The sequence below is a fragment of the Aptenodytes forsteri genome, unplaced genomic scaffold (assembly GCF_000699145.1).
Source record: "Aptenodytes forsteri isolate BGI_AS27 unplaced genomic scaffold, ASM69914v1 Scaffold1091, whole genome shotgun sequence".
In the NCBI taxonomy this organism is placed as follows: domain Eukaryota; kingdom Metazoa; phylum Chordata; class Aves; order Sphenisciformes; family Spheniscidae; genus Aptenodytes; species Aptenodytes forsteri.
This window is the reverse complement of record NW_008795262.1, coordinates 41,121-55,804: the sequence shown is the minus strand read 5'-3', so window position 1 is coordinate 55,804 and position 14,684 is coordinate 41,121. Positions and strand designations below refer to the sequence as shown.

Here is a 14,684-nt window from a genome sequence, read left to right as displayed (position 1 = left end):
GGATGCAGGGTTTTTTATTTTTTTTTTTTTTTTCAAATCACAGTATCTTGGTAGATTCTGCTTCTGACAGCTATTCTCCTTGCAGAAGTTCTTTGTATCTTCTTCTATCTCGTGTCTCTTCTTGTTCTGACTTTGTTTGGTACTTCCGTATTATTAAACAGTAGAAGTGTTTCATCCCAAACCTTAACTACATTAGACATTGTGTTTGTGTTATGAAAGACTGACTATGTTCTTCTGCAAGCGCAATTTGTGTTATCGTTCAAGAAAGGTTGCACAGTTTTCTTTATTTCTAATAGCAACTGGAACTTGTGCAGTGCTTTGTTATATAACTTTGAGACTATGAAAGCTCAGTTTAGAAAAAGCAGTGCCACCTGTAACTTGACAGATAGTATATATATATTTTTTTTTAACAGTGAATGCTTACTGCTTGTTTTTGTCCTTTTTGTTTTTATTTTTGTTTCTCAGGAAAAATCTTTCAGTGCATGGACTGAAATGGTGGTTTAGATGGGCTTGCATTAATTTGCTTCTTTTTATTGTGCTGTTTTTCCTTACTACTCCTTCCATAATAATCTCAACCATGGACAAGTTCAATGTCACTAAACCTATTCACTACCTTAATGTGAGTATCACCATATGTTTGGATATAGCTGTGTATCAGACCAAAATGTTGATAAACTGATAGGTGTATAGTAAGACAGTGAAACAATGTGTATAAGCTAAATTCAGTTGGAATTCTCAGGATTGTTTTACATAACTGCTGATTAAAAAGCATGCATCCAGAATCAGGTCTTTAGTCCTCTTTTGTTCCTTGATAGTAGCCTGAAGTAATTTCATCTGAAACTTTATATTATTATAAATGTCTTATTTGTTTGTAGTAAAAATTTGCATTCCAAATTTACATAATTCTAAATTTTGTAATCAAACACCTTTGCCAAAAATGGAATTTCAAGTCCAACTTGTATTTTGATTTTTATGATGAGAAAGGGGGAATTCAGATTTTAAACTCTGAAGTAAAATGCCACGGTTTTATTTTGCTTATTGGATTCAAAACAGGATGGCATATAAATCTGGTCCTAGTTTGACTGCAGCTAAAGTCTCTTGCAAACTGTTCATTTTAAATACTTTCCCAAGCTAGTGTAAACTACATAAAAACTGCTTGTGAGACCTCACTCTCATGGAATTTAATTCCCAATCCTACTTTTGTTTTTTGTCTTGCACACCAGTGCTGAGCACTCACTCATTTTAAGACTTTATCTGAATATAATTTCCACAAGTCCAACCTGCTATAGTTTACAAAAAAGCAAATATTGCAGCCTCTGTTCTACCACTGCTGCATTAAAATGTTTTTAATACTTATTCTTACTTTTTTTTTCCCCCCACTAGAATCCCATCGTCAGTCAGTTTTTCCCAACGCTCTTGCTCTGGTCCTTCTCAGCTTTGCTACCAACAATTGTCTATTACTCAACTTTGCTGGAGTCCCACTGGACAAAGTAAGCAAGATTTTTCTCTGTTTTGGCCTTATCAGCTGAATTACTAAAATAAATGGAGAAAGTGCTTATCTTTCATGGAGCTCTTAAATCTGCAGACCTCTTGTAGCAGGGAATGTCATGTTCTTGTCTCTTTCTAATGTTATAACCAACACTTTGGAGTTTAAGTAATTTGTAATCAGTGCAGCAAGTGTAATCTTGCCACACGATATCCTTATGCTTCCCTGCCTCTGTGTTTAGTCAGAAAAAAACGTATAAGCAGGGTCAGGGCATGTAGCTTCAATAGGAGCACGGGAAGTGCCTCTGATCCCATAACTAGCTCTCTTTCTGGGAAGATAGGAGGTGTGGATTTGGATCACCTCCAGGCTGAGAACACCACAGAACCCCAGAATCCCACTTCAACAGAAAGTGGTCCAACTGCTGGCATGCTACTTAGTAAAGGGGCATCCATCTTTTTGTTGTTTTGTGTGGAAAAAATGGTCTGCATGTAACTCTTGGTGCACAACTCGGTTGCTGTTCGATATTGTTAGTAGCGATCTAAGAAGACCTATGGGACTAAGGCCCAGCAGATGTGTTGGTGCAAGATTTTCAGATACGACCGGTGCACTCCAGAGATGTCAAGCACAGTGACGTGCTGCTAACGTGGAGAACTCAGCACAGCTTGGTTTGGCATACCAGATTTCATCTCCAGTTTACCTACAGTCAGATAAAAGCATGGTACTGCACACTGAATCCCAGCTTCACTCAACTTCACTCAATCTTTTTCCATAATGCCTGCAGCCATTTTTTGTTTGTTTTTTATATTCTAAGGTCAATATTTTTTTGACTTTTTAATTTTTTGTAGCATTCCCTTGTAAGACATCATGTCCAGAATCTACTATTTATTGATAAAAGTTGTATGCTTTTCATCAATCATTTTTTGGTAGTTACACTAGGCACATGAACTTTGAGCCCTTCTCAGTCAGTTGAAATAGTTTTCTAAAGTCACTAGTGATCACAGATCTGATTTCAAGCCTTGGTATAGTTATACTGATACGTCCCACAGTGCCCAAGGGCTACATGATCCTGTAATAAAACCCCTGAGGTTTTAATGCCCTATCAGATACCACCTTTAACAGTCTGAATTGTTTATAGCAATCGCTGCGCTTTTCTGGCAACAGTGTGTCACTAGATAGATGTTCCTTCTACCCTAGTGGGGGTATAGCATTAGTAGTATAGCATTAGTAGTGTCATGTTGTTCCCAAAGACTTGACACTTGGCAAGGACAGTCAAGTAGCTTGTCGAAGTGTCTGGTTTCTTGGCAGAGGTGCCCTTTTACGAACTGCCTAATCCCTCTTGGCATAACACTTGAAGAGCTGTTTGTTTACAAGCTGTTGCGAGATGTGAGTATCATCGGATGAGAGACCAGCTGTGATTGTCGCACATCCCCTTGCTTGTGGTGCAGTCCTGTAGTGATGCTAATCCAGAGCCTGGATTAACGTTCAGAAGTGTTTTCTTTGCCCAAAAAAATACTGGGAGCCTGCTTGGTCCAAATTAGTGAATATCCTAAAGATGTTTGGTTTGTGAGTATCTTGTAACAATGTGATACGGTAAGGGGAAGCTGAAAGTCTGACGGGTGCTGACATTTTCTGGGCAAGATCCTTCGTGTGTGGAAGTCTTTCATATGAGTTTCTGACTCAGTGACTTTTTATGTTGGTAGATCTGCAGAGAACAGGATAATGATGCATAAAGTCTACATATTTTTGATCTTCATGGTATTGATTCTGCCCTCCCTTGGTCTGACGAGGTAAAGAATCATAGTTTAACGGAGTAATGTTTGAGTATTTTTATCATATGAGACAACTTACTTTGTTTTCTGGTTGCTAGTTGAAGTATAGTTGATGTACCCCCACTCCCTCCAGCGTGTATGGTTATATTGTCATTACGCATTAGATTTCAATGTTCAACATTCGTCTGAGGACCTCATAGCCCTTAAAGTTTCCAAAGGCTGACTTTTCTTTTAGCAAAGAAATTTAAGACCTTGTAAGATCAATGACTAATTGAAAGTTGCCCATACTCACCATCGTAGCTGAGAACCTAGTTTTCTGACTGTCTTATACTTGAGTTATAGTTGTCCTTTTCTTTCCACCTTTACAGTATTTGACTGTTTCCCTGGCTAACTGGGTAACATGTATTTGTCTTATCTATATAATAACTGCTAAAAATGAATCATTAAAACTTTAGTATGAGTAGACATTTCTGTTTTGTTTGATTCTGTATCTTTTTTTCCTGTTTATGACTATCAGTAACTGTGATAAAGCTAAAGTAGTGTTCAGATTATTTGATTAAATTCTCTCTATCCACTATCCTGATCCGAACTACTTAAAAAAGAGAAGCAATTTTACACAGTACTCAGCTATTGGAGACTGAATTACATTAAACATCTTTCTTTCAGCCTTGATTTTTTTTTCCGTTGGCTGTTTGACAGAGAATCGTCTGATTCTGCAGTTAGGCTGGAGTAAGTATTAGCAACTCTTTGGTAAAGGAATACTTAGGACTTTTTTTTTTTTTTTGCTGTTGACTAACCTTGGTTAGTGTTTATTAAAATTTGCTCGGGGATGGTATGCTGTGGGATGATGTTGAGCTTCTGAATAAGGGGAGGAGAATGCAAGTGATTTTGCTATGAAGAAATCCATACTTTTTTCCTGCTAGCTAATGTACACAAACATTCAATAGAGACAGTTATTTTCCTAAAACCTTACAAATTCTGTAGAAGACAAGAAAGGACAGGATGATATGATGCAGGTGAGAGGGTACCAGAAAATGTACTGAGGATTGTTGCATATCATGGACAGGGGATCTTCCCAAGGATTACAGTGAGACCAAATAGCTGCAGCAGTTCTCTTTCTGAAATCCATTGACTCTTGATTTTTAGAAACATGAACGTTTTTACACTAGTACTGCAAATTTGCAGATGTTGCTTATTAGAAGCTCTTGTGACTATGGCTGGAGGGAAAAAGTAGAATGCAATTATTAGGACATAGTTAGGTTTCCAAATGCTGTTTCAAAATCAGTAACAAGAAGACAATTAGGAGTTACTAAGCTAGGAGAGACAATTATTCTATTGCAGTCTTATCTCATCTTGTCTTGGGTTGCTGTGGCAGACATCAAATGATGCTCTTGTCTGCTATCAGCCACCCATCAGACTGCTGTGTCTTTTCGTGAACAGTTTATTCCTCATCCGAACTGCAACTCAGCCAGGCTCTTACAGTATACTACACTTACTGCATTTATAGCTATGTAGTACTCTTTTTCAACAAGATTATCGGAAGTCTTCTAGCCACTTCTTATGGTGTCCAGTGCTTTATCCTTATGGTAAGAGATTTTCAAAGGCGATAGGGATCCATTGTATATATGCTATATTTGCTTGTCCAGTCAGCGTCTGATATCTTTCCTTGCAGATGTGTCTTTTTGCCTGACCAGGGGGCCTTCTTTGTGAACTATGTGATTGCCTCTGCTTTCATTGGCAATGGGATGGAGCTGCTGCGCCTGCCTGGCCTCATCCTTTACACCATACGCATGATAATGGCCAAGTCCACAGCAGAAAGGAAAAACATTAAACAGGTATTAGAGCTCCTCCTTAGCAAGAGGCAATTAAATGACTGATCCTTATCAGAAACAGTGGGAGCCCCCATCCTTCATACCATTAATTATCATCTCCTATCACTTTTGGTTTGGCCTTTGTTTCACTCATCCATGACAGATTCATATTCCCTTTATTTGCAGCATAGATAACAGGGAGGTATTTATTCAAGTCAGAGATGGTCAAAAATCAAAACCCAAGCTCTGAATTTCAGGTATTATTCTCTTCGTAGCTCCAAGTCAGAGTTTTATGATTTGGATTTTATAGGATAATTCTGATTTTATCTTATACTCTAGACTTCGGGGTTTTTTAAATTCAAATCTGTCTATAGTTAGTTTTTTCTGTCAGCCTGCAGGTGTGCACAACTTACTTTAATCTGAACATACACCTAGCAAAACATACACTTATCGTCTATATTCCATTTTAAATGGTAGACTTTCACTTCCAGATGATGTGTCGTCTTGCAGCTTGAAATTCCAGGTGTTACAATGGGAACTTAAGCCTGTATACAGCTGCCCCATTCTTTGTCTTTTTTTCTTTTTTTTTCCTCTTGTTTTCTCTTTTATGGGTAGGTGGGTTCCATGTTTAAAAGAATCTTTTAAAAATTCACTTCTGTTAACTGTTGCATATTACCCCTTGCTCTGGTTGAAATGGTTTATATTGATTTCCTCATCCCAAGAGGAAAAAGTGAGAATACTGACCACACCAAAGCTTTGATATCTTGAGCTTTCCCTATTGGGAAAGCCAACACAAGGAACAGTACAGATTCAGTGGAATCTGCAGTGAGATGAAGGTTCTGAGTTTGGCACAATTATTTTCTGCCTTGTGGTTTTAAGTAGTTGCTTCTTGTAGATGAAAACAGATTCCCTGAGGAATTACTTTAAGGCTATGAAAGAAGCAGCATATTTTCTGTAAGTACAGATGCTTAAAACACATAATACTCCGTCTCTCTGATTACATCATTTATGCCTCTTAGGGAAATAACTGATCTCTCATAGGGAGAGAATAAGAGAAGGTGAATTGTTGCTTTAGTGAATCTATTCTTAATTCCTGACACATTGATAGATGACATGAGAATTTTGGTTGTTTTGTTTTTGTTCCTAGCAACAAGCATTTGAATATGAATTTGGAGCAATGTATGCCTGGATGTTGTGTGTGTTCACTGTCATCATGGCCTATAGCATTACGTGTCCCATCATTGTCCCTTTTGGTAAGTTTTCTGATGAGCTGTGGGCACTGTGTGAGCAAGATGGGCGCATGTGGGAGGCTTGGAAGGCCCAGTTCTGCATTCTTATTCCAGTTCAAATGCTGATAATCCTTAGGACTTGGATCCAAGTTTCCTTCCCTTCTTGTGGAAAAACAGGGCAGAAGATGGTGAATTATTTAGCTCTTGTACTGCCTTTAGAAGTTGAAAGTATATTTAATGTCTATTAGATACTTATTTTATTTCTCAAGTTTGAGTGTAGTAGCTCTGGTGGTGGTTTTTAATAGTTAAGTGTAGGAGTTTAGGTAGGTTTGGGGATGAGGGGATTATTTTTATCTCTGGGTTCTTGAGGTCTGGGAGAAACAAGCTGCAGAGGGTACCCAGCCTGGTCCACTTTAAGCAGCCAAACTTGACTTGAGACGTTTAGCACATTTGAAATAACTGTTGTCCTAAAGTTTGACTGATGTGTGTAAAATGAAGCACAAAAATACGCATGTTAATCCAGTAGCAAGAGACTGGAAAACTACCTGTCCTTTTCGCTACTGCAGCTCTTCTGCATCGCAAACCGTTAGTCTAAAATTCCACATCCTGAATGAGAATGAGAAAAAGGGCTGTGGTCATCACTGTGCTATGGACAGCTGTGCGCTCCATGGTCCTGACCCCAGGGATGTGACCCAACGATGTGCTGACTGCTTTGCTGGGACATGGTCTTGGTGAACACCATAGCTGCCCTTTGACTGGAAAAGGAAATGCTGCATACTTTGGTAGATTTGCTGGCTTAGAAAACCGTTAACGAGGAGTTCAGGGCATGTGGGTGGAGCACAGCTGCCCTGTGGTGTAGGTGGAGCTGCAGTCCTACAGGACCCTGAGAAGGTCTCCAGATCTTTTGAGTCGCAGACCTCCCTTTTCTAGGATGTTTCTCTTATACAGTTAGTTTATCTCTGTCCCATGAACAAAACTTAACATTTCTGCCTGAAGTTGCCTATATATCTGGCTCTGACTACTTTCTTCTTCCTGTACCAGCCATTAAATCCTGTATGGGTGCACAAGAAACTTAGCAATCTGTCTAGAACTCATGGACAGTTGTCCATCTCTAGTGACTGTGACATGATCTACATCTTATTTTATTGCATCTTTCATTCACAGATATTCTGGACTGTCATAAGAATTATGCATAAAAATATCGTTTCAGCAACTACAGATATTTCCACTCTGGAAACCTGTTTATCAGGCATAAGTAGTACTAAATCATTTTATATAGTTATTTTCCTTTTCTAATCCAAAATTTTAGAGAGCTAGATACAACAAAATTAGTTAAAGTAGACATTGTTCAGAACTGGTTTTAATCAATAACCTTATCATTGGGAGAATGTGGCCATTTTTTTTGTAACAATGTACTTGATATTTATTTACATTTCATTTTGTGTGCAGTTGTAAATATGTGAATGTGCTACTGCATACGAGAGCTGTTGCAATTCATAGCTGTCACAGCAGTAACTGGCACTTTTGGGATAAGAAATAGCTGACTTGAAATCCAGTCATTAATATGTTGAAGGCTGAGAGGTCTAACATTAAGCTACTGTTAGACCTTTCTTCCTTACCAGTACGGTGCTGGAGGAGTTACCAAGTCTTCCCTACTGGCTTGGCCTCATGTGCAGGCACTAGGAAGGAGCTCTGGGTTGACCCTGGGAGCACGAGTGGTGCCACAGAGAAGTGTGCGGAGAGGGGGAGGGATGGGGAGACCCCAGGGGTCTTGGGCTGGGGATGCAACAACCTTAGGAGCAGGCTGCTGTCATGCAGCTGTACCCTATTCATATTTGGGCTGTATCCACCATTGGTATCTAGATTTTCAGTCACCTGGTTAGTGTAGATCTCGTCACAGAATTGCTGCTTTTTATCAAGTCTTCAACAGCCTCTCCTTGGTTCTCCCTTTTTTCCTTCCAGGTTTAATATATATACTCCTGAAGCACATGGTTGACCGTTATAACCTTTACTATGCATATCTCCCTGCCAAGCTGGAGAAGAAGATGCACTTTGCAGCTGTGAATCAGGCCCTTGCAGCTCCAATTCTCTGCCTTTTCTGGCTCTATTTTTTCTCATTTTTGCGGCTAGGTAAGTTTTTTTTTTTTTCTTTTTCCACCGAGAAGCTACTCCTACCTCTCTTGCCAACTTACCTAAATTACATGTCAAGTTTCATAGATTTTATGAGCTTTTCTTTTTGCTTCCATAAATGGGAAGTCATGGTGATTACCTGTGGCACTGAATTATACAACATTTGCAGCTCACGCAAGTTTGCATAAGATACTCTGATGGAGATGGCCGATATGTTAACTTAAAACTGTTAGCGTGGAGCTTCATGTTTCTTCATTTTACAGGAGATCACATGTTCCCTAAATCTGTAGAGTTTGAATTGGCCAGTTGGGCTGAGGAGTGACAGACAGTAAAAATCATTAAATAAAACAAAAATCTCTTCAGAATTAGCTCTTTCTAGTAAGATGGTCTCTGGCTTCACTACCTGCATTTGTGTAGTCTGTGCATAAGTTTAATTTGCCTGGGTGAATTGGCTGCTGCCTCTGTTGTACAGCTGTCATTTAGAAAAGAACTGTTAAAATGTTGGCTAATGCTAGTAAGACCTGTGTTCTACATCATCCGTCAAACTTTACATGCAAGACTGCAGTGAGACAGTGACTCTTCTTCCCATATTGTAATTTAAAAACTCACATTTTGTGTGTAATTTATTTTAAAAATGGTGATGTTCTGTATTTTGCAAATACTTGGCATTGATAGTATTGGCTGTGGTGTACTAACAGCTTTGACACCAGAAAAAGTAGGCAATAGCTTATGGCTTTTAATCCATGATATAGGAGGAAGCATTTGGCATGGAACAGGGATGCTGGTGATGCTAGAAGGAGTTGAGCTTCCCTTCTTGAGAAGGAGGCCCTTGGTATCTAACTGTATTTTGCACTCTTCTCTGCTTTCACAGCACTGATGACAAATGACTATGCTTGCATTGTATTTTTCTAGCATACCAGTAGTAAAAAAGGTATTGTTGGGAGACTGTCATCTAACTTTAGAGTTAGCTCCCTGTGGATGTAAGAGGCACTCAGAACTATTGGTTTGGGCTGTCCTTAGATTTGAGCAGATGTCTCTGCATTACTTGTATGTTTGAGAGCTTGGTTTTTTCCCCTTGTTTTGAGAGCTGTCTTTGCAACCAGGAAGACCAACAAGTCTATGTCCTCTAAAATAACAGCAGAACTTCTAGAGCATGCTTTAGAAGAATCAACTCCAAACACACAGTAATTGATGCCCCTCTTTAATTGTTATGAAGGAAATCCTGGTGTAGTAAAAATTAAATCTTTATTATAAAGTTTTCTGGTTCTGCATCTGTGGTAAAACCATCACTTGTCATGGAACTTAGTAATGGAAAACACAGACCGGACTATCATGTTTGGCTTGGTCAGTATAGAGGATCCTGTTTACAGGATGTTGTACAGTGATTTGTTAGTGCACAGGGCAGTCTAGCCAAGTGGTATGAGTCTGAGAGGTAGGAACTTGAGATTTTGATTTCATTGCCATTGATTTCATTGCTGCTTCTTGTGCCAAAGAGAAGGAAGGAGGGGGAAGAGTGCTCTGCTTCCTTATCTGCAGAATAAATCAGTTTGTGGTGTGTAAAGCTTGATTGCTTAGTCATTGATTTGTATAGTTTGCCTGGTATGGATATTTCAGTCTGGTTGCAGAGTACAGTGATAAAATTCTGTTTTGCCACTCATTATATTAAAGTAAGGCTGGAAGGACTTCTGTCCCAGTTCTCAGTCAGGATCAAATATCACTTGACTGCATACAGAAGGTGATAGGCTGTACTGGTTTCTTCTGTTTCCTTCTCAGTCACTGTTTTCTTCCTCAGCTCTCATGCCATCCATCCGTTATACACCAAAAGCACCACTGGGCCTCTCACAACAGAGAAGGCGATGGTACTATCTGCAGTTCAAGCCCTGTCTCCTGGGATTACTTAAGTCCCATGTTCTCTAGAGCTGTTGGCAGGGAGGAGTGCTGAGGACACAGGGCAGGGAAAACTGGTCTTTGGAGATTGCTTTTTCCCTGATCTCTGCTGTTTTGCCTTGTGGTTCACACCATACTTTGGTGTAGATATGCCTCACCAGCTGGTAAATACTGATGTAACCTACACTTACAAAAACAACCTCTTCTAAAGGATGTTCCAGAATACCCATAGGGAGGTTTTTTCACTTCCCTTTTTGGTTTGAACAGTGACACGTTTGTGGGGATTTTTTGGAGAGTGTGTGTGTGTGTGGTTTTTTTCCCCCTCTCATGAACAGATCTGCACAGGGCTTATATAATCTGCTAAAAAGTAAAACTTGGCTGTTCTATGCCACTCCATATGCTGGGGTTACCACAAAAATATTTGAGGGTTGGTGTTGCCTCTTTTGACTGAAGAAGCTTGGAAACAGCTAGCTTTGGGGTTTTTTTTTTCCTAATATCTTATGTCACTTTTGCTGCAAAATGAGATTAATTTCTTCAGAATATTTCCCCAGTGGACCTGAAGAATAGTAAGTCACTGTAATCGTTATAACTTTTCCCATACTAGAGGCTGCTACCATGTTCTTTCCTATAGTTCTCTCAATCTCTCTCTCTCTCAAGAAAAACTTACCTTTTAGCTGTGTTCATGTTTACTCAGTTTCTTTTCTTGTTCCTTTTCCTTGGATTCCTCCCAGTTCTGTCCATATTTTATCATGGTGTCCTACACAGACCAAGGCTGCTCAAGTTGAAGGTTCGGTAGCACCAAATGATTTTGTATAGGTACCAGAGACTTACCTTTTTTTTTTCCTTCCCATGTTTTGTGATAGCATCACACTATTGACTGCTTTCCAGCTTGTAATCATCAGTTGTATTCTGCAGTGCTACATGCTTGTTATCCCCCGTATCTACATTTCATTTTTCCTTCCAAATTGTAATTATTTACAATTTCTACATACAATTTCATCTTACTGTTTATTTTTGGTTGGTTTTTTTTCCTTGAAAGAGGGTGGGGTCATCTAATTTATCAAGGTAATTTTGATTTTTTTCCCCCCCTATTACTTTTTTTCCTTGGGTTGTTTGCAAGCCATCTAGTTTGGTGTCATCATCATATTTAATAAATGGACTCTATCTATTGCTTTCATTAATGATCTGTGAAATGTATTTTAGAAGTGGGTCCAGAATAGATGACTGAGGGAGGAGGAGAAGAATCACTCTGAGTCTTGTTTATTATTCACGTATTGCAGCCGCCTTTCTTGGCCTTTAAGGAAACTGGGGAAACAGCTTGCTCAGCAGTTTACCAGTCAACAAGCTTTGTGCATAATGAGGTTCTCCTGTTTGTGGCTGGAAGTGGTGTGTCCAGTCCTCTAAGGAAATAAAAACTGGCTTCTGAAAATGGGGAAGATAAAGTAAAGGTTTGTTTGGTTTGTTTTGTTTTTCCTGCTATGTATTTTTATATTGTATTCTCTGGATATTTTTCTAGGCTTTAAAGCACCTACAACCATGTTTACCTTCCTAGTTGTCAACATCACAATTGTTATTTGCTTGGCTTATACTTGTTTTGGCTGTTTCAAGTACCTGAGCCCACTGAACTACAAGGTAAGTGATGGATACTGAACACCTTTCAGCACCTACCTATGTGCTTGACGTAGCACCAGCTATTCCTACTGGGTTGTTTGTGCCTTCTTGCTAGCAACGTCCGTCCACAAAGGTTCATTCCGGTAAGATGGCTAAAGAGGGCTGATCGTAGAGGTAGGCTGCTCGGCACGGTGGAAAGTCTGTCAGTGTTACAGGAGCTGAATTTGAGAGGAAAGAGCAGTATGGAAGAAGTATGCAAGAAGATTGGAGGAGAGAGTACCAGTACTGCACAGAGATCTCTCTGTGCAGGTTTTCAGGCGCTTACGATCTCTGTATATTGTTTTGACTTACCAATTTGATATTGTCTCTCTTCCTTTCCCCACCTGTTACTGGTTACAGATAGAAGACATGCAAGGTGAAAGAGGAAATGACACAGATGTACCAACCATCCCAACATCTTCTGTAAGAAGTTAAAAGTTACTAATATTCTCTTGCGTTTCCTAGAAAAACTTAATTTCTCACCCTGCTTACCAGAGAGCTTGTGTAGGACATATTAGTCTGAATGGACTGTGGGACTTCCCATATGCGTGTGGGACCAGAGAGTTCTGCAGCTGGGCTCCTTGACTGTTCCCAGGTGGTGTTCCAGAAGTACCTTCGGCTGACGTTTTAGGAGTAGTTGAGACACGCTACTTCAGCAGCTCTGTATGGTGTGTTCTGGGCCTTACACCAGACCGATCCTCACATCTGGACAGCTGCCAAATGCAGTCAGTTACCACTGCTTTGTGACTCTGAAAGTTGTGACGTGTAGCAGGTCTTACCTGCCACGTCACTTAAAAGGATGTAGGACTGAGGTAGAAATAGAGGTCTTTGTGCCACAGTCTACAAGTACAGGTGAGTGTTGCACCAGGAAGCCTGCGTTAGGGTGCAAAAGGCCTTAGGTGTTAAGGTGAAGAATGGGAAATGGATGAAAAGAAGAGTGGCGAGGGGAAAAATTATCCTGGGTGAATTATCCCAACGTTATACTTTGAGAGACTAGTAAAATCCTTAACGCTTGTGATTTCAGATGTACGTCCCCCGAGTTTTGCATCCTCATTCTACAGAAAGGACGATGCTTGCCCATAAGGAGCAGCAATCATATGGCACCATGGACAACACTAGTTCACAGGCAGAAGAAATCATGAGCTATTCTGCTGGACCTGCAATTATTGAGCAGGCATCGAGAGGTTCGCTTTGAATGCCAAGGACTAACACAAGGTGGAGCACTTGGTCCAGGTTTAGGAGAGCTAACTCCCCACCACCACCTATTCTGTTTTATTTACATATTCCTGCCTACAGAAGAGGTACAGAAATAATTCATTGTGTGGTCTGCAGCTGTGCTTGGAGATTAAAAAGCAGATGCCTTGGGACTGATTGTTTTCCAGGCTGTCTACACACATTTTGAAACAAACATGTTGAGCACAGAGATGCTGATCCTCAGGGACTTCACTTATGCTATCTCATCACTTGCCTTATGAAGATAACTTATGCTGCGTATAGATAACTGGTCACCAAAGTAAATGCAGCTATTGCAGCTGTCATTTATTTATTCAAAATAATTCTTGCTTTTTAAAAAAATAATTAAAAAAACCCCTTTAGTATTTATAAACCTCTTGGGATGTGTTAAATCCTGAGGCAATGTCACTTTTGATAAAAATGCTGTTTGCATGGGCGCTGAGGATGGTGTGTGTAAGTCTCTCCTCTTGTCACCCAAAGTAGTCACTGTAGACTTGACCATGTTACTTTTTTCCCTTTAAAAGAGATGAGGGAGTTACTGTGCACTTGGGTACTTAAAGTACCAAAGCAAAAAGACTGGTGTAAAGAAGGGAGTGATTTATCTGATACTGTTTTTATATATTTTTTGGAGGGCATTTAGGTTGTTAGTTTCTGTTCACTATTTTTAAGGGCCTTCCACAATGAAAGTTCACCTGCCAACAATAAAGGATGTAAACATTTTATCTTTCTTTTAATCTTGGGTCAAAATGACAGATCTCTGGGTTTTCTCTATAGTGCCAATTATGTGAGCTGTAAGATACTAAATTTTTAAATTATGTAGTAGGTGCCAATTTATTCCAAAGTACATTGTGTCAAAGTGTAACTAATAATCACGAAGCAATAAAACACCGAGTTCAGAGAAATTTCAGGCTGTCTTGACTGATTTATTTTTTTCTTTGTGTATTGAAACAGTTCTCTTGCTAGCTGCCTCACAGCACGATCAGCATCATGAACTGTTTATAAGAGCACTGTCATGAGGCTTAGAATGACAGTATGTCCCATGAGAGATTTGAATGCTTTTAAATTTCTCTAGGGGATGAATCTTGGTGACCTTTGGGTAGGAGAAGGTTTTGGCCCTCCCAAGCCCTCTGTTTGCCTGCTCACTGTTAAACTGTTAGTTCCTGAACTTGACCTTTTCTAGCATGTCTGTGAAGCAGCAACATCTTGAGATTGGAGTAGAATTTGTGCCATAAATAAGTGTGTGCAGATGTTCAGTGTCTTGCAGGACTGCTTCCAGCTTCCCCAGAGCAGCACTCTGGACAAACGCTGAGCAGGAGACCTGCTCTGCTGCAAGGAGGACCCTGCAGAGCTCCGATAACCCTGATGACAAGCCCATCCTGTTAGTTGAAAGTACACATAACTCCCGGTTCTTAAAAGGCAAGTGAGGAGCCTTGTCTAGTGGGGGGGCATGGATTTGTGTCAGACTTTATACTATCACTTCAGTGTTGCA

The 14,684-nt window shown here is 39.8% G+C and overlaps 1 protein-coding gene across 1 annotated transcript in view; it reads left to right on the top strand.

The window, feature by feature from the left end:
• TMEM63A (transmembrane protein 63A) overlaps nt 1-14,092 on the top strand; it is a 31,387-nt gene extending 17,295 nt beyond the window's left edge. The window contains exons 13-22 of the mRNA XM_009279250.1: nt 466-619; nt 1,384-1,490; nt 3,187-3,273; nt 3,922-3,984; nt 4,928-5,090; nt 6,214-6,319; nt 8,258-8,425; nt 11,829-11,944; nt 12,323-12,385; nt 12,987-14,092. Of these exons, the coding sequence (XP_009277525.1) occupies nt 466-619; nt 1,384-1,490; nt 3,187-3,273; nt 3,922-3,984; nt 4,928-5,090; nt 6,214-6,319; nt 8,258-8,425; nt 11,829-11,944; nt 12,323-12,385; nt 12,987-13,157 (1,198 nt within the window). The 3' untranslated portion in view covers nt 13,158-14,092. The remainder of the gene's footprint in view (nt 1-465; nt 620-1,383; nt 1,491-3,186; nt 3,274-3,921; nt 3,985-4,927; nt 5,091-6,213; nt 6,320-8,257; nt 8,426-11,828; nt 11,945-12,322; nt 12,386-12,986) is intronic.
• The last annotated feature ends 592 nt before the right edge of the window (nt 14,093-14,684 follow it).